This window comes from Coniosporium apollinis (assembly GCF_000281105.1).
Source record: "Coniosporium apollinis CBS 100218 chromosome Unknown supercont1.19, whole genome shotgun sequence".
In the NCBI taxonomy this organism is placed as follows: domain Eukaryota; kingdom Fungi; phylum Ascomycota; class Dothideomycetes; genus Coniosporium; species Coniosporium apollinis.
The window spans coordinates 276,198-294,040 of NW_006913281.1; the positions used below are offsets into that span (position 1 = coordinate 276,198).

At 55.6% G+C, this 17,843-nt stretch overlaps 6 protein-coding genes across 6 annotated transcripts; 1 reads left to right on the forward strand and 5 right to left on the reverse strand.

The window, feature by feature from the left end:
* Window positions 1-201: 201 nt before the first annotated feature.
* W97_04406 (uncharacterized protein) lies at window positions 202-2,462 on the reverse strand (the record flags this gene model as incomplete). Its single annotated transcript, XM_007782296.1, has 5 exons — window positions 202-1,078; window positions 1,137-1,576; window positions 1,631-2,009; window positions 2,062-2,278; window positions 2,336-2,462. 5 exons carry the CDS (start codon window positions 2,460-2,462, stop codon window positions 202-204), a joined length of 2,040 nt encoding a protein of 679 aa, XP_007780486.1.
* Window positions 2,463-3,082: 620 nt separating this feature from the next.
* On the reverse strand, window positions 3,083-5,455 carry W97_04407 (uncharacterized protein; the record flags this gene model as incomplete). The annotated part of the gene is made up of 5 exons (XM_007782297.1): window positions 3,083-3,313; window positions 3,376-3,822; window positions 3,875-4,935; window positions 5,127-5,148; window positions 5,198-5,455. The coding sequence occupies 5 exons, from the start codon at window positions 5,453-5,455 to the stop codon at window positions 3,083-3,085; spliced, it is 2,019 nt and encodes a 672-aa protein (XP_007780487.1).
* A 1,085-nt stretch (window positions 5,456-6,540) lies between these two features.
* Window positions 6,541-9,729, forward strand: W97_04408 (uncharacterized protein; the record flags this gene model as incomplete). The annotated part of the gene is made up of 2 exons (XM_007782298.1): window positions 6,541-8,435; window positions 8,496-9,729. The coding sequence occupies 2 exons, from the start codon at window positions 6,541-6,543 to the stop codon at window positions 9,727-9,729; spliced, it is 3,129 nt and encodes a 1,042-aa protein (XP_007780488.1).
* Window positions 9,730-10,268: 539 nt separating this feature from the next.
* Window positions 10,269-11,658, reverse strand: W97_04409 (uncharacterized protein; the record flags this gene model as incomplete). Its single annotated transcript, XM_007782299.1, has 4 exons — window positions 10,269-10,382; window positions 10,439-11,393; window positions 11,459-11,559; window positions 11,611-11,658. The coding sequence occupies 4 exons, from the start codon at window positions 11,656-11,658 to the stop codon at window positions 10,269-10,271; spliced, it is 1,218 nt and encodes a 405-aa protein (XP_007780489.1).
* Window positions 11,659-12,310: 652 nt separating this feature from the next.
* Window positions 12,311-13,222, reverse strand: W97_04410 (uncharacterized protein; the record flags this gene model as incomplete). Its single annotated transcript, XM_007782300.1, has 1 exon — window positions 12,311-13,222. One exon carries the CDS (start codon window positions 13,220-13,222, stop codon window positions 12,311-12,313), a length of 912 nt encoding a protein of 303 aa, XP_007780490.1.
* A 2,793-nt stretch (window positions 13,223-16,015) lies between these two features.
* Window positions 16,016-16,746, reverse strand: W97_04411 (uncharacterized protein; the record flags this gene model as incomplete). Its single annotated transcript, XM_007782301.1, has 3 exons — window positions 16,016-16,469; window positions 16,533-16,655; window positions 16,721-16,746. 3 exons carry the CDS (start codon window positions 16,744-16,746, stop codon window positions 16,016-16,018), a joined length of 603 nt encoding a protein of 200 aa, XP_007780491.1.
* Window positions 16,747-17,843: the final 1,097 nt, after the last annotated feature.

Sequence of the window (17,843 nt, forward strand, 5' to 3'; positions counted from 1 at the left end):
GACAGTATCTCAGAGCAGGCACAAGGCTTTCACACGCAGCATAAAACGTGCATCACTCTTGTATTCCTTATATCGTCCGACCAACGCGACCTGCACAGCCCAAACCCATGCTACATAACCCAATGCGCACAAGATTACGTCCCCTCCTCGATCTCATCCCCACCACTCCACGAAACACTTTTTGACCCTCCCGCCAGGCATCTACAACTCATCGTGGTGCTCCGCCGCCATATCATCATCGTCCATAACCATGGTCTTAACCGCCTCAGCGCCCTCGCTGATCTTGGTCTTGACCTTATCCTTAACGGCCTCCGCACCGCTGGCAGCCGCACCACTAGCCTTGCTAGCCGCGTCCGAAGCAGCTGAAGATGCGGGCGCAGTGGCCTTCTCAGCTGCGCTCCCTGCCGCGTCGGTAGCCTTTGCGGCTGCGCTTCCTGCGGATCCGCTCGCCTTGGACGCCGCATCCGCAGCCGCTCCAGTAGCCTTATCAGCCGCACCGGAAGCCGCCTCGCTGACCTTCGAACCGGCACTGGCGGCTGAACCGCTGGCCTGGGAAGCCGCATCCGCAGCCGCATCGGTAGCCTTGGAGGCGGCACCGGCCGCCGTTCCGCTAGCTTTGGAAGCCGCATCAGCGGCAGCGTCAGTAGCCTTCCCGGCCACGTTCGCCGCTGAGCCGCTAGCCTGGGACGCCGCGCCAGCAGCCGCATCGGTAGCGGCCTCGCCCGCTCCACTGACCTTGGAAGCGGCGCCCGAAGCGGCGTCTTTGGCGCTCTTGGTAGCGGCGGCAGCCTGCTCGGGCATGTCGGATAGGTCCCGGAGCTCAAGCGTGTCGTCGGAATCACCGTAGACGTCGACGCCGTGGGCGCCGTTCTCCTTGATGAAGTTTGCGAGGTCCTCGACGGTGCGGCTGCCGGTGTACTCCACGGGGTCGGACTTGCGGCCGGCGGCGTAGAGCTTGATCGTCGGGAAGCCCTGGATCTCCTCGGGAACGTCGTTGGCGGTCGCGTCGACCTTGGCAATGACGATGTTGGGGTGGTTGGCGTAGAGGGAGCCGAGCTCTTCGTACTTGGGGGCGAGACTGGAGAAGAGGTTAGTATAGTCGTTCATGAGTGAAGTTGGAACGAAGGGAAACATACGCCTTGCAGTGACCGCACCATGGCGCGTAGAACTCGACCAGGACATCCTTGCTGTCATCCATGACGATGTCCTTGTAGTTGTGCGCAACGATGACCGTAACTGGGCCGTCATTCTTCTCGGGAATGGGCTCAGACTTAATGCTCGGCTCAACCTTGCCAGCGAGGAAGTCATCGACGAACTTGCCGATCGCTGACTCGGTCAGCTTCTGGCCCTGGGTGAACGGGAACTTCTGGTTCTTCTGGGTGTCCTGAATGGCGAAAGCGGGCCAGTTGCCGACCTCGAGGTTGAGGTTGCCGGCGTGTTGGCCGAACGCCGTGGCATCAATGGTGGCAATGTTGATCTTGCCCTTGTGCTTCGTGGCGACGGGCTTCAAAGCAGTCGCGAGCTCCTCACGCTCCTCAGGCGTCTCGGCGAAGATATAGGCAAGGGGAATGCCGGCCTGGAAATATCGTAAGCGCATGTAGTCAGGTTTGCTTCAAGTCAAATCACTTACAGCCATGTAGCCAGCATATGTCTCAGGGCCAACCTCGCCAACCAATGGTACCGAGGCGACCTTGGCGAAATCTTCGATAGCAGACTTCGAGAACTTATCAGTGAAGGTGTTCTTGCCCTCGTCGAAAGTTTTGTAGAGGACAATGGCAGGCTGCTTGACTCCCTCAGCCTTGGCCAGAGCGGCGTCATTGGTGGCGCCGAAGAGGAAGCTGTCTCGGAGACCCTCAGCGACGGAGGAGAAGGTTTCGTTCGAGGATTTGTCATCGGCGGCAAAGTATCCCACAAGTACGACCTTGTCGGCAGTCTTGAAGTCCGCGAGGGTCTTGCTGTCGAGTACCGAGACGGCAGGCATAGCTTGCTTGGTCATGTAGGAGATGATTCTGGGCAAGGCGTAAGTATTACAATACAGAACACGTTACTTGAAGGACTTACGCTTGGGCTTTCCTCTGCCCACTATAAGGACTGACGTTATCCGGCCCGCGGAAGATTTTCAGAGTTGGATAACCCTCGACTCCATAGCTGGAGCAGAGTTCCGCCTCTTCCGTGCAGTCGACCTTTGCTAGAGGGATGTCCTTCTCCTTCAATTGTGTAGCGGCCTCCTCGTACTCAGGTGCGAGCGCCTTGCAGTGACCACACCATGGCGCGAAGACTATGCAATCATCCATTAGCCGTCATCACGCAGCTCAAAGGAAGAGAGAGCTCATACACTCTGCAAGCACAAGATTGTGTTCTTCTATAAAGCTCTTGAACGTATCCTGCTTGAGGTCGTGCACGTCGGAAGCAATCGCTCCAGCTGCAAGGGCAGCAAGGCCAAAAACTGCGGCAGTCCGCATGATTCGAGTAGTTTAAAGGAGGTCCCGCAGTAATTTTATGCGGATTCAAGCAGGTGATGAGAAGATGCAGTTGAAGAGTGATGAGCTCCTTTTTGTGTGGGATCTAGAGTTCAGCGGCTCGAAATGCAAGGTGGCAGCTTCGAGCGCTCAAGGGTGTGAAACCGCCCTCAGCTCAGGGACCAAGGACCCGCCAAGCCAGAACGTCTCCTTCCCCGCTGGGGGTGTCCTATTTTTGTCCCGGCACTCACTCCGCACATCTGAAGCCGCATCTATTTCGTGCTCCTGTAATTACGCAGCATCCACAACGTTCTGCCTGTCTGCGCGTAAACCCCTCGAGCACCATTGGCACTGAGAGTGGAGTAAGCCCAGCATCGATTCACCCACAATTCTAGGTGGATAACCATCTGGCGAATGGGAGGGCATTGTGGACTAGACATAGCCCAGCTCGTGCCAAGATCGTCTTCACAGCTCGTGCGCCGACTCTTGCTGGGTGGCTTAACTTGGAGCTTATTGTGCCCTGCTCGACACACTCCAGAGTTTGGATAATGAGATGTGACTCGGCACCGGCGGTGCAGAGCAGATGGTGAGGATGAATCATTTATACAGGTAATTCAATATACTTAGCGACCATCGTGGCTCCCGCGAATAATACCAGAGTCCGAATCCAACGCTTCGTCCTCTACTGAACGCTCGCTGTCACTGCTTCTAGCCCTGTCTCTTTGCACGCCTGTACTTTTCCCGTCATTCAGCTCTTTCGACATGGCTATACCGTCCGCTCTGCCCCGCTCAACGTTGACCATCAACATCAAAGGGAAGGGCAAGCCGACAAGGACAGCGAGGAACCAAAACGCCTGCATGCATGCATTAGCCGGTTAGAAGCGTGCGATATACACAACACATGCAGCGGACTCACAGGCCTAATCTCCCCCGTAGCATCCGTAATCGCTCCTACGATAGCCGGTCCAAAAATGCTAGACCCCTTATCGGTGATCGCATACAGCGCATAAAACGCCGCCTCAGACCCCGGCGGGATCAGCTCGCCAAACAAGCTCCGACAGTACGACGAGAGCCCGCCGAGGACGAAGCCGTAGACAGCTCCAAGCGGGTACATTTCCCAGGGCTGTTGCAAGCCAAACGCGCCGTAGCGGCGTACCGCCGGAATGTAGCCGAGTAGCCCATACAGCGGTATCAGCTCGAAGAGGCAGATGCAAGCCAGGATGGTCTGTGTGGGCTTCAGGCCCATCATGGCGGAGAGCCTGCTCCATGTGAAGGCGCCGACAACGCCTGAGAGCATCGAGATGACATTTATAAAAGCGAGAGCTGCGGGCTTCATTTCGAGGGATGTCTTTGCGAAGAGAACCTGGTTGCATGTCAGCCTCCAATAGCTACGTGCGAGCTCTAGCTTTACTCACCGCAGTGCCACTAATAGTAGCGATGCCGTCGCTGAGCAGGAACCAGGCGCCGAGAAAGAGCAGCATATCCTTCAGCTGTCGCGCGTGTCTGATCGTCTTCCCAAGTGCCTTCCACGAGTACGAAAAATAGGCAAAGCATGTTCGAGCTTTGCTGTTGGCGTGACTTATACTGAGTGGTGGGCCTGGTCGAGGCCGGAGCCAGAAGGCTGCTGGAATCGTGAATACGAACCACCACGCGCCGATGACGAACAGAGCCAGGCGGAGAGAAAATGTTGACGATCCAGTAGAGATTATGATGAAGATGGACAGGGCTTGCACTATGACTGCGGCTACATATCCAATGCCGATGCCGTAAGATGAGATCTTCGTGGAAAGTTGTAGTTCTCGCGAAGGTGCTGCAGGAGATTGTCGGGTTGGGGAAGTCAGATCCGCTCCAGAACCGCCGCCGAGTAACGCTGCTGTCGAGTCGGTGATATCATCCAGCATAGTGTCTTCATCGACGGGTGATTGATGTCGATCTCCATCCTCAGGTGCCGGCGGGTGCTGAACTGCATACTGAACTGTAGGATGGTGGCGGACCAGCAGAGGTAGAAAGGAGTTTAGTAAGACGAAAGACGCGCCAAAACACGTGTTGGCTATAATTGCGAGCACTGCACCCAAAATGTAGACTCGCGGAACGATAGGAAGGAAAAGCATGGTGGTGATCGAGCCAATGAATGCAAATGCCAGTAGAAATGTCTTTCGGTACCGGCCATGATCCGCCGCGCCTGACATGGAGATGATGAGCAAAGCTTGGATGAGGACACTGAGTGAGAAGGTGTACATGGCAAAACTGGCGGTATTGACGTCCAGTCCAAGAATGTTAACAACGCATTGGCCTGCATCGGCATCGTAAGATGTTCTAGACAGCAGAGCTGAGGTTGCGTTTGCTGCTATCGACGTGTGGTTCATGTTTGGCGGCACAGGGGCGTCGAAGCTGCTTCCACATGGCGTCGACTTATCTGACAGCAGCACGCCGCGTTCCCGCGCAAGCTGCTCTAGGGTGATGGGGATGAAGGAGCCTGCGGCGAAGATTGTTAGTATATGCCCGATTTCGCGGGGAAGTCGGAAGCACGGCAAAGCTTAGAGGTCGGGTATATTCTTTAACATGTCACCAGGTCTATATGATACAGGGTTTTGATATGGGGATTTGCGGCGACGGATGCTTCAGGTCTCGGCAGGCGGTTCAATCACAGAATAATGTCAGACGTACCGACTCCGCAAACGACAAACACCTGCAGTGTGTTAGTACACCGGATGCTTCAGCAGCAGATGAATGCGTACCTCAGCGGCCCAGCCGTAGACGTAGAACCCGGACAGCTCTTTCTTACTGGTCAAGCGCGCGTCTTCGTCCGGGTAAAGACGCGCAACGCGGTCTTCCGCATCAGCATCGGGGCCCATGCTGGAAGCTTCTGACGGCGTCCGCTCATCGTCGGCCTCGTGCGACGAGGAGTGGGCGATGGAAGTCTTCGAGTTGGCGGACGGATCACGTGGCGGAGGTTGTGAGGTTGGAGGTGGTGCAGTCGGCACCCTGGGAACCATGGCTGACGGGAGCGGGAGCTTTACACGGCGCAGATTAGGGGATCTGCCATCGCAGGTGCACTTTGCAGCGGCAGCATCTTGAAGAATTAAGCGGAGACGCTGGAGTTTTGCCAGCTGGTTAGTGTCTCCGGTGCCACTCCGCACAAGGGCGCGTCCACGGTGGGTGTTTGGGTGTAGGGCTGCTGATAGATTACACGCCCGGCGCTCCATTCATCCATTTATTGCGCGCTGCATACGAGTACATATCCACCTGACACGCCCGCATTGGAACAGCAGGCTCGAGCAGCTCGCGGCAGTTGACTGTGCAAGCCCAGTCCGCCTGCTGTCTGCCTTAACAACCCGATGCAAACTGCCTGCAGTCCCATTCTTGGATGCTTGGGAGGTCGTTGTTTTCTGCTTGAATGGCCGGAATGGAGCTAGCAGGTAAGGTAGGCACGCTAGACCAGGGTCTGCCCCGGACGGCATCACCGCCTTGGCCTTCCACTTGTCGTTCACATTCACATTCACATTCACATCCACATCCACATCCACATCCACATCCACATCAGCCAACTTATCCAACCTCGCCTTCTTCCACACTCTCGCTTTTCGCTTCACCACGAGTCGGCGCATTGCTTCTGCTGGCCCGCCTCTCACCTCCGCGCATTCATCTTCTCAGAACTGCCGCTTGAATCTGCTGCGAACCAGTCTTTCGGCGCTCTCGGTCCTTGACAACGCTCCTCGCAACCCTTTGACGTCCATCGACCGGCCTCCCATTGTCTCCGCCACCACACAAGGTATCGCGCACTTTCTCCGAGCCGACAGGAGTTTTCGTATCCGTTCAGCGCAATCACTCGAGATACTGCAGCTCAGCGCCGCAGCTCAGTGCCGCACTTCAAGCTCGACACCTCCGCCGTCCTCCCAAACAGAGCCGCTCGCGGTAGGCGCAAGTTATCTCAGCACAACCGACGACATTGAGTGGTCAAGAAGGGCTGGAAGACTCGAGGCCGACGGGGCGCGGTGAGGGAGACGAAGGTGGGGGGGGTGGTCGTAGAAGCCTGTTAGAAGATAGCTCGTCCGCAAAGTCTGGGTTGGGCGTTGCACCGATGCCGGGAAGGTTGATCATGGAGCACGAGGGCGCAGACAATGCCCCAACCAGCAAGGGCCCAGGCGCAGCGCAAACGACAAATGGTGTCGCGCCGCACTCACAATCTGATGGTCTATCCGGCGCACCAAACGGCTACATTCCCAACGGCCATTCAGTCCCTTCTGAGAACATGGCTGTTTCCTCCTCCATGCTGGCCCTCCCGCCAGAGATAAGACAGGTCATGTTGGACTCTGGACCTCCGCCTGAGATTGAGCACATTACGGAAGGCTTTCAACCGCTGGGGAAGCTCATAGGCCGAGCGGCGCAAGAATGCTACAACGAGCTTGCGGAAGTGCTCGATGAAATGGCGCAGATGCAGGTTCCTCAACAGGCCAACAGTTCTTTGCCCAACGGGGTCAATCACAATGCGGGAGCCGCTGGAGCCGGAGTCGCGACACCAACTGGTGTTCAGAAGAAAACGATGTTGATGAGCTTTGCACACCGTCGAAGGGAGATGTTCATCAAACTATGGATTCTGTCGCAATGGAGTCGGCAGGCCGAAGACGTGAGCAAACTCATTGACATCTGGACCTGGCAGCGAGCAACGATGGATAAATTCGACAATGCGGCCCATTTCATTGCTGATATCAAGCTCTCGACTCACAATGCGAAGATGCCAAATCCGGACATGAAAACAGCCCTAGAGGTTCTTTCTACTGGGAAAGCATCCTGGATGCCAGACTTGAACTACATCCCGCAAGACCCACTGGATGCTCAGGGCATAGCAGACACCTTACAGAATCTTAACTCTATATTATCGATACGCTTAAACCTTCATGAGTCTCTACCTCGATACCTGCAGAAGTGGTCGATAGCGTCAGGACGAGCAACGTTTGTGATACCCGGCGAGTTCGAGTTCGACGTCTCGGTAGCAGACGAAGAGCCCTCGTCACAGTTCTGGTTTGTCGACATCAGATTCCTATTCTCTCCGGCACCACAGGTTTCGGATGAGTTCAAAGACATTCTACAAAATCAATGCAATGCAGTGCTCGGCACGCAAGGGTTAGCACGCTGTCACGAGTTCCTTCATAACTTCACTCTCACCCACAAGATCTCTGTCCTCTGGCGACAGGCACATGAAATGAACGCGGGCGCTTGGCAAGATTCGTTACGGATAGAACACGTCCATCGAGTGCTGGTGATACAGTACTGGACTGATCTGCCTGGCGGCAAGAACTGGCTAGAGTTTGGCGTGATGAGCGCGACTTCCAATGATCGAAACACGTTTGCGACCAATGCAGCACAGCCAAAGATCGGCATGCGGTGGTTCCGCAATGGGAAAGAAACGACTGATTCCGTGGCGCTTCAATGGGAAGACGTATCCATGGAGCTGACAATGAAGCGCGTCATTGCGCGTCACATAAACATGGTACTGGCCTCCGTTCATGGGAAGCTTGTTGCTGCGGCTGGCGGCAACGAAGCGTTCGGAGCCAGCCTGTCTACTTCGGAAACGGAGCCCGGTGACTGCGCGCTGCGGGCATGGCTGGAAACGCCAGATAACGAGATTACTTTGAAGGTGGATATGGCGACCGGACGCTTGACTCTACTGCCGGCGACAGGATCATCAGCGCGCATCGAAGTGGAGCTTAACAGGAAGGACTCCCCGGCCGAAGAAGTAACACGGGCGCTGGCCTACTATCTATGTAGGAGCATACAGAGCAACATAGAAGAGCACGCCGAGAGCACAGGTTGGAAACGACTGAGGCATATTCGGGTCAAGCCGGATGCGATGAAAGCGGCGCTCAACCAAGATATCTTGCAACTCAGCTTCTTCCGAGGCAATGGATGGGATCCGAGTTGGGCAATAGTCGCCAGCATCACACCGCTTGGCCTGACTTGGTGGAGCCTGGAACTGTGAGTCTTACTAGCGTCAACAGCGTTCTTCCCAAACTCTCTACTAACGCACAATCGCAGGACTGACCCTGTCTTTGGTGGAGCTATCACCGCAGCGATTCCTATACCATCGCTGAGGTTGAACAGCAAACCAGTCCCGATCTCCGGATCCCTCCTAGCTAAGATTGAGCGCATGGCTGTCGCGGCGATCTCAATGCGCACAACGGTCCGCGACTTGAGGCAGCGGAAGATACCGTTCGGTGTGCGTGAAGAATCTGTCTTCACCTCCCCAGGAACTTCGGGCACCCCTAACGCCCATCAGGTGGTAGCACTCTATGTGCAGTTATCGAAACTACTCCAGCAGAGCCGCAACCAGCCCGCTCCGAGCGCCACATTCTGGGCATCCGACTTTGTCCGGCTTGTCTATCACGGCTTGGACGTCGAGCGACGCAAAGTGTTGCACATCGCAAAGGGCTTCTTAGCTCAGCGACAAGTGGACATGAACAGACTGTTGAAGACCTCCGACAAAGACGACTGCATTTTCCATAGCAACGGCGCGTTCTCGATGATGCTCCGTTCCCCCTTTGGCACCTCCTTTGTCAAGCAATTTGCGCTGTGCTTACACAACATCGAACGTCTGCGCTTCTTCATCGAAGTACTCCAAAGGCGCAAATTCAAGATCGGCAAGACTAGTCCCTCGCGAATCTCTTTCCGGTATGGCGAAAGCGCCAGCCTGAGCGCAGACATCTATCTACAGGAAGGCGCAGCAATGAGGCTGCATCTCGCACCGGACAATCCACAACAGAGAGCCCTTGTCTGGCTCACCAATCAACTCAACGACAACGACGCCGGATTCGACACGTTCGCCCACATGTTACAACTCAGTCTTCCCCTACTCCGCGCCTTACAGTCCATCGAGACTCGCGAACGACCTGCAGCGGAGCGGCCGTCCATTCACTCTCACAGCGCTGATTGGCATTCGATGGTGTATTCAAACCCAATGTCATCCTTCAGCATACGGCTACGCACACACAAGGACAAAGTTCAATGGCACATACAAGATACAGTTGCCAGCACAAGGCCGCCTCAGCAGCGGTCGGAGCCGCTCAGGGGAGCTCTTCAGGCATTGTATAGCGACGAGGGCAAAGACTGGAGGGGTACGGGAGCTGGCATTGTAGCCGGGATAGTGGGTGTCGAGGAGGTGATGCTAAAGCTGGACGAAGTGGTCACCCAGCACGCGGTCGCTGAGGGCGCTGCTCCGCAGCAACTTCCGGCCCTACAGCAACCGCAGCATGAGGTTATCAACATTGACTGAGATGCTGGAGCCTGTGCCCTTTTTTTCTTTCCCATTTCCTGGGCTAGGTTTGCTCTGCGGGCAACAACAAGCACATCGGAGCTTACGGCCTAGCTCCTTTCGGGTTTCTGTCTTTAGTGTTCGATGAGGTTTTCCATCTCTGCGTGAGGTTCAGCGGGTGGGTTGGGGACCTACAAACAACAGTCGAGCGACACTGCAAGCTTGCAGTATTAGGACAGGTAGCTGATTCAGACAGCTCCTGCCACGCCTGGAAAGGGGCAGAGGATGGATCACAGGCTGGCAGGTATTATGAGAATCACTAAAATGAACAAATCTGCAACGACTGTCATATTTCAATGATATTCAGAATCGCTGCCGCAAATCCCACCCGTTATCATGCCTTACCCGTCCATGCCTTTTACATCCAAGTGACCGTTGACATATTGTCATATGGTCTTCCTTCACTTCGCCACTCCGTATCTCCTCACTATAATTCCAACTCACCCTACCCAGTGCCCTTTCGGATTCGAATGCTGTATCCGAGCAGCCGTTCAACCGCTCTACTCACCAGGAAACCCCTTCCTCATGTTCTCGTACTTCGAGTCCGGATACGCAAGCACATTACAGCTATGCTCCATCTTCCCCTGCCTCGGCCCACCAAGCTTATTGACAACCTGCGTACATGCGTCAGCCTGCTTCCCCAAACCTCACGGAGCAAACCCAAGCTCACCGTAGCAATCAGACTACCCTCCCCGCAGCCATCCGCACTACTCTCCCACCACATCGCCCCGCCCAGCCCCCTCTGCTCCACAAACTCCGCCTTCATCCGCGCCATCTCCACGCTGTCATAGCTCACCATCGTCCCCCTGTCATCGATACACCAACTCGCCCCGACCTCCGTGTCCAGACACACCTTGGACCCCGGCCGCGGCAACGCCTTGAAATCCCACACCCCGCCCTCCCAACTCCCCTCCCCCGTGCCGCAGAACGGGCGCCCGGGGCCGGAGGTGCCGCAAAAGGCGCGGCCGTAGAGCGGCATGCCGAGCACGAGTTTGCTGGACGGGATGCCGCCGTGGGCGAGGTAGTGTTCCACGGCTGCGGAGGTGCTGAAGGGCGTGCAGGCTGGGTCGCTGCGGCAAGGGTACAGGTTCGATTGGTGCGCGCAGCAGGCGCCCCAGGCGCCGGCGTAGTCGTAGGCCATCAGGTTCCAGAAGTCGAGGAGGGGGTCCATGGCGGCGAGGTCGAGCTTTTGATAGTTCTGCGGGCCGGCGGGACACGCGATGCTGAGGAGGAAGCGCGGGTGCGGGAGGTGGTGGCGGTCGCACAGATGGCGGCCGTACTCGTCAAGCGCCGACCGCACTTCCTTGAGCAGGAGCACGAAGTTGGAGACTTCGGTGGAGTCTTGCGGGTACTCCCAGTCGATGTCCAGCCCGTCAAGACCGAGGTCTTTGAGCAGCTGGACGGCGCTCGAGGCGAAGCGCTTGCGGCCTGCTTCGGTAGATGCGGGCTGCGCGAAGTTGGCGGAGTAGGTCCAGCCGCCGATGGAGAGGAGGACTTTGAGGTCGCGGTTGCGCTTCTTGAGCAGGTTGAGCTGCTTTATGCAGCCGTAGACGTTGGTGCCCACGTCGTTCCAGGAGTCGGTAGGGTAGTGCTTTTCGATGTCGGACCAGGTGTCTGTTAGGTAGCTGTGATGTGAGTGAGCTTTTGCGCTTGGAACTGGGTCAGTGATAATGTAATGAGGTTTACGTACACCTCTCCGGTTTCTGGGCGGATGTTGGCGAAGGCGTAGAGCACATGGGTGAGCTTCTCCGCAGGAAGGTCTTGAGGATTGTGATTGCGGCCGTAGATAGCCTGCTTAAAGTCAACAGCAGCTCAAATATTGATTGCGAGTGTCTTGGTTACCCAGTTTACAAAGTATGCCACAGATCTGTAACCATCGCCACCGCCCATGTTGGAATGGTCAACTTCCAGAGGACGGTTCTGTTCAAGTAGAAGATTGACTACGGAAAAGCTATTGTTACTTGATTCGAGCAAGGCAAAGCGAAGGATACAGGTGGAAGATGTAAGGAATGCGACAAGTACTTGAAGCTTGTACGTGAACTGGCAGTTATTGTGGCGGAGCACCAAGCTACGTAACGTATCAAACTGGGAAACTTCGAGTTACGCGCTGTCACAGAAGGCCAGAAAGAAGAGTGATCATGTGAATGAACTCGACCTACATGAAACAGCTGCTGTTGTAACAACATCACAAGCGGAAAGGCGCAGACATGCTTCCCGGTCTTGCCTCAAGGTAGTGGTCGGTGGGGGATCGTCAGGTGTTCAGGCACTAAGTAGATGTTCTGAGCAAGATTGATACTCGTATAGTAATGTTCAGTAGCTTTGAAGCCTCTCTCATAGTTGACATGATCCAACCGTCTCGGATGCCACCCCTCCGTTAAAGCACAAGCAGCTCGTTACAATGCTCCCGTAGCCCAAAGCCATAACGCCCTAGCCACACGCTGATGTCCCATGCCAAGCGACGCCTATGTTGTGATGAAATAAAATCCGATATATACCGTTCGCCAACGTGTAACACTGTCACCTGGCAACCCCAGCGTTACCGTCATACAACATCCTGACCCTTGACATTTTCGCTAGCGCACATGTCAGGCTGAAGCAACAGCCTCCTTAACGATTCGTCTCGATATGAATCTGGATCCTTGTGGCGCAAGAAGTTTGCTATACGGTCTTCCTTCGTCCCACCTATTGTCTCACTTCTCGCCCGTACCAGCTCCTGGCTTGCTAAGTGGTGCGCCGCGTTGCGTTGCTCCAGCATACTAGTCGAGAAATTTCCCACCCGCGTGGCTTGTCCGACCCCACCCAGAATTGCCAGCATGGCAACGAAGGATATAAAGACTCCGTTGGACAGGTACAGCGGCGCCTGGGGCTTCTCGTCATTCCGTTGGTACCACCGCTCCCAGTCCTCCCAGGTGGCGCAGTGCATCGGACTTTGACCCATACCCCATGCTGCTGGCCTATCGTGTCCATCGTTCGAGGAGGGGACCTCGGCGTGCCCACCCCAACCGGCACCCCAGCTATCGTAGGCACTGCGTCTGATCGGGTCGGAAAGGATGGTGTGCGCGGCAACGATGAGGCGGTACCGTTCTAAGCGTATGGCGTGGGGGATGTGACATATATTGGGGTGGGTGTGAGCCAAGCTCCCTCCAGCGCCGGTCTGTCGGTCCGGGTGGTAGAGTTTTACGAGCTCGTAGAAGCGGCTTTTGGAGTAGGTGTGGCCTCTCTGGCAGCCGAGGATCTGGTATGGTGTTGGATGCTGATGGCCCGGCTTACACTTGGGCCAGTGCCCGTCCTCTCCATGTTGGTCTGGAGGACTATCGACAACGGTTGCGTACCCTCTACTCTGGTAGTTCGAGGGTGTTGATAATGACGCACTCGATTGTGGCACTGTGGAGTGCCATAGCTGGGTGAAGGTGTTGCACGAGGACAGGAGTATGCTAGGCTTCTTGATGATCATGATGAGGGTATGAGGGTATGAGCACCGGAGGCCCACGTCTCTGAGCGGGCGTCATCCAGTGTCTGTAACTGTTGTCCAGGAGCAGAGGCGAGGCGTGGGGGACAGATGGATGGCGTTTAGCCGGTGGACCCGCAGTGCAATCGATAGGGCAGGGCTGATCACGTGGTATCGCGTGGAAAGCCAGATGCAGTCGCGACTTCAATACCGTCTTGAATCCGCCGCTATCATCTCTCTCTCGCGGGTCAAGACGCCCTCAGCACGAGGAGGACCAAGTACCAAGCTAAATCCAGGTGCAAATTCGCCGGCGAGCCGTCTAGTGGCGAGCGACAGCTGTTCCGGGCGGCCAATGAGTGTGGACAGGGAGACCTTTCTGAGTCTCCGTGTGGATCCTGATATCTCTAGGTCGCAGAGAGTCTTCTCTTAAGAGCTGGTGTTCAAGGCTCGAAGAGATCTGTGTGGGCATGGGCATACGCACCCACGGCACCTTGCTGGCTAGTGGACCGCACACGACATTGTAACTTTCACCTCTCGGAACGACCTATACTCAACTTCTCTAACATTGCCTTGTCTAAGACAGTACATCGGCAAAGCCGACTTGATCAAGGATGCAGTATACGAACTATGATCCGGAAACCGGTCTCGCATATACCGAAGTATCTACCCATGTCAAGTCCATGGTCGCGACTTGGCCTGAGAAAACGAGAGGCAGCCTCATGACACTGCAAAAATACCGGAACCCAAAGGGGGCTGGATCATTACAGAAGATGAGCATGCGGAACCTGCTGCTGAATTTACACTGTCTCGACGAAGACAGCTTCGACGCTCATACGGGCCGCTTTCGCCAGACGATATGGAAAGAGATCTGCCAGCAGTGCGTATTAGTACCTCTATATCTTTATTCGTGTATTGCTTTTGTTCCACTCGCCTACCTGGATCTGGACTGACCGGGGTTCGTGGAGCTTTGCAGCGAACTCGATAGTCTCAAAACCTGGACAACGTTCGTTAAGATTTTCTCCAAAGGCACGCACGAGACACTCCCACAACATCGCAGGAACATCAAAGCCCATCACGATTTCGACCACATCATCAAGCACATAACATCGCCATCAGCTCAATGGTTGACGTACCTGACTTTATCGAACGTCCCTTTATCGTTTTTCAATTTAGTCAGCATCTCTCGTATCACCAACCTGGCCGCACTTGTTGTCGAGGAAGGCCACCGCTCTCGCACTGCTACTATCGACCATGGTATTGATGATCGAGTACTTGGAGCTTGGGCTCGCCATGCAAGCGCAACTGGAAGTGAAAGTTTCAGAAGGCTACGCTTTCTTATGATCTGCGATTACCACTATATCAACACTACTACACTCGACCAGTTGGCCGTGTTTCCAGCGCTTACTCTATGTTGCCTGCGCAGCGAGACGGGCAGTCTGAGCTCGAACATGCTCGAGCAGTCTATTGCGAAAATGTTGGGATGGTCATCATTACCCGCGTAAGTCAGGTCTTAGCCAATACCAACAATCTATGCCTCTCAATTTTGGCGTTTTTTCGGTTCGGTCAGCGGAGGTTAGGAGTGTGAAACGCTTCAAGTGTTCCATTTCCTGTTGTTCTCAATCTCCGGCCTCCTTCTGCGCCGACGTATCGAGGCAATTCAAAGAACAGCCTCATCAAGCGGACGTGCAGTAGCACATGATAAGGTATTCCTACTGAACGCTCACTAACAAGGACAACAGCCGCCACGCTCACCACCTGGAAAGCCAATGGAGCGGAGCTTCAAACAGATCCAACGCGTTAAACAATCTCGTCGCTTACGCAGACCTACTCGCCGACGGCACCAAAGAATCAGCGACCTCACAGCTGCCGACCCTCAACTTCCTGTTCGGGCCTGGCCGGTACTCGGAACGGATGTTTTCATCACAAGACACCCTTTGGGTGCAAAGACCTGGAGGATCTCGGCAAGTCGTGGTGCCGCAAAGGCAAGAGCGCCCCCCGCAATCAGGTACGGCAAGAAAGCGTAAGATTCGAGAAGGGAGAGTGGGATCCCTTGACGCCGCGTTGCAGGATTACGGGATGAACTTCTATGAGCCGACTGTGGGGGCGCAGTACACTGTTTGAAGGTTGAAGCTTTTAGGAGCTGGGCGAGAGGGCAGGGAAGACGACAGAACTTCGGGATTGACGAGGGGACAATGCACCCGCGGCTTTGGATTCTTTAAGAGCAATAATACCCTTCTTTGCCTTTATGCAAATTGTCCCTGCGCGAAGTCGAAATGTCGTTTAGAAGAGCATTGGAGCGTTGTTAGTAAGAGCACGATGTCCTGTTGTATATGCCCTCAGGAGTGGTCAGATGAACAAGCATAATGCCAAAGTTTTAGCTACCGTGTAGAGGGCCGGTACACAACGCACGAAGCATGCCATAACTCGCAAGCAAGAGTTCGTCAGACGATTGAGGAAGGTCTAAGTTGGCCGGGACGCAAACAAGCCGCTCTCCGGAATCAAGTTCATACAGAATCGCTTCTCTCAGTACCCCATAGCTGAATCTTAGGTAGAAGGCTTTCCAGTGAATCGCACATTGACATTTATTTTAGATGGACACATCTATCTGAGAGAAGTGGAATGGCCTCCGCTTCCACGATCCACCTGGATGGGTGTTCCACAAGGAGCCCCGTGGGAAGCCTCCTTGCCTCTGCGCGACTCGGTGTGCAGAGTTATCGAACGTATGCCTTCACACTGTCGTACCTTTAGGGGACTGGAAGGATTTAGACAAATATTGACTATTTGCTGCACAACACACGACTATCCATTCGGCGGCGCGCCTCTCATATCCCCTATCGACCCATCCGCCTCCATCCGCTCTTTCCGCCGCTGCTGAACATCCCAATTATACACTCTCGCCGTAGCCACCTCGAGCGTCGTGATCTGCTCCCTCAAAAAATCAAGATCCTCCTCGCAGTTCGACAGACTCGACTGCGCGGCGCTCAGCTTCGACTCCAGCAACGACTCTGCCTCTGGTATTGGGTACGACAGCATGACGTTGGCGCCCAGCCAGAGGTAAACCTCTTCCGTGGGCGGTATCCGCGCCTTCGCGTACAGCGTGTCGTTCAGCTCGAAGGTGGTCTCGATGGGCTCGGAGTCGGGCGTGCGGGTCTGGAGGAAGCGGACTGTGTCGAGGGTTTTTTGGATGTCAGGGATCTTGTCTTTGAGGCCGATGGTGCGGCGTTCGGTGTTCTGTTGCATGAACTGGTATTTCCTAGGCGGCGGGCATTGGTGTTAGGCTGGAGGCGCGTGGGGCCATTGAGAGGAGAGCACACACGATATCATCTCCTGGAAGCTCTTGAGCGTTCCCTCAACCTCGGCGCGTGTGGATACGTAGTCCTCGACCTTGTCGACGAAGGGCGCGTACGGGATGCCGCGGGGGTTGGTCGGCGCATCTTTGCTGTTTTCCCAGATCAGATCAGCTGCCGTGCGGACCAAATCAACTGCACGCAGAGCAGCACTCACCCGTCTCCCTTCGTGACAGCCGCCATGTTTAAATATTCTGGCACACGCACACGTGCACGCGCAGAGCCTCACAAACTCCCAACCCTTGCTGCGTCAATCCTTGGCATCGCGTTTGCACCGTTTGCATCAATTCCGCCCACGCACAGCGACCGAACCCGCAGATGCCCAAGCCGGCCGCCAAGAGCGGCATATCCCGGCCGGACGGCCATGCCTCCGACGGGCAAATCAATGACGCCGACGATCCAACCTTAAACGCACCTCCCCACAGAGCCGCCGCGGCGATCGCAATCTCCATCCCGCCATGCCACGACCGTGGCCGAGGATCCTCATGCTTTCTCAGCTGAGGAACGAGAGCGATCAATCTCCTCATTGCCCCAAGTCGCTCTGCCTTCGTGTTTGCCATCTCCGCCAAATGAGGCACGAGACGATAGCTCCGGAGCAGGCGCAACGACCGCCGCCCGCCCGCCCGACGCGCCCTGCGCCAGCTCACCAGCCGGCCAAGGCACCAGCGCTGACCCCGACGGCGACCGTAGCTGTGTCTGTCGTGTGCGCCTGAAGCGCACCGCCTGTCTTAGTATCGTACGGCTGCAACCTCGTCACGTTGCTCGCAGGGCTTGGGAGGGCTTGGAGGAAGGGACAGCCTAAAAGCTCGGACTTCCCCCTCCCTCCTCCCTCCGGAGTCCGAAATCATGCTGGGGGGAGGGCTGCGTTAGGCGGGCTTGGTGGTCGTGTGGGACGACGATGCTTGATGCACGATTATGCGAGTTGTGACCTTGTACATGTGGGAGGGGCTTGTGCGGGTGCTTGAAATGGGAAATGGAGGATTTCCAGGATTCGGGGTGCCGGCAAGCGAGCTGGGGGTGGGAAAGAAAGAAATCCTGGGGTTCGCGGGCGCTGCTGCTCGTTCAATGTGTTTCAGTGTGCTGCGGTTGTTTCAGTGCCATCGAAGGAGAGGTGATGTTCAAATTTGAAAATTAACTCGGTCTATTTGGTATATACAACCAGATGATAACCATGATAACAACTCCATGCAGACCGTTACAGAAAAAGCCAGCCTCCCACTGTTCGCCGATGCGCCGTCTAATAAACACCCTTTGCCGTGCAGTGAAGACATAAATGCGGT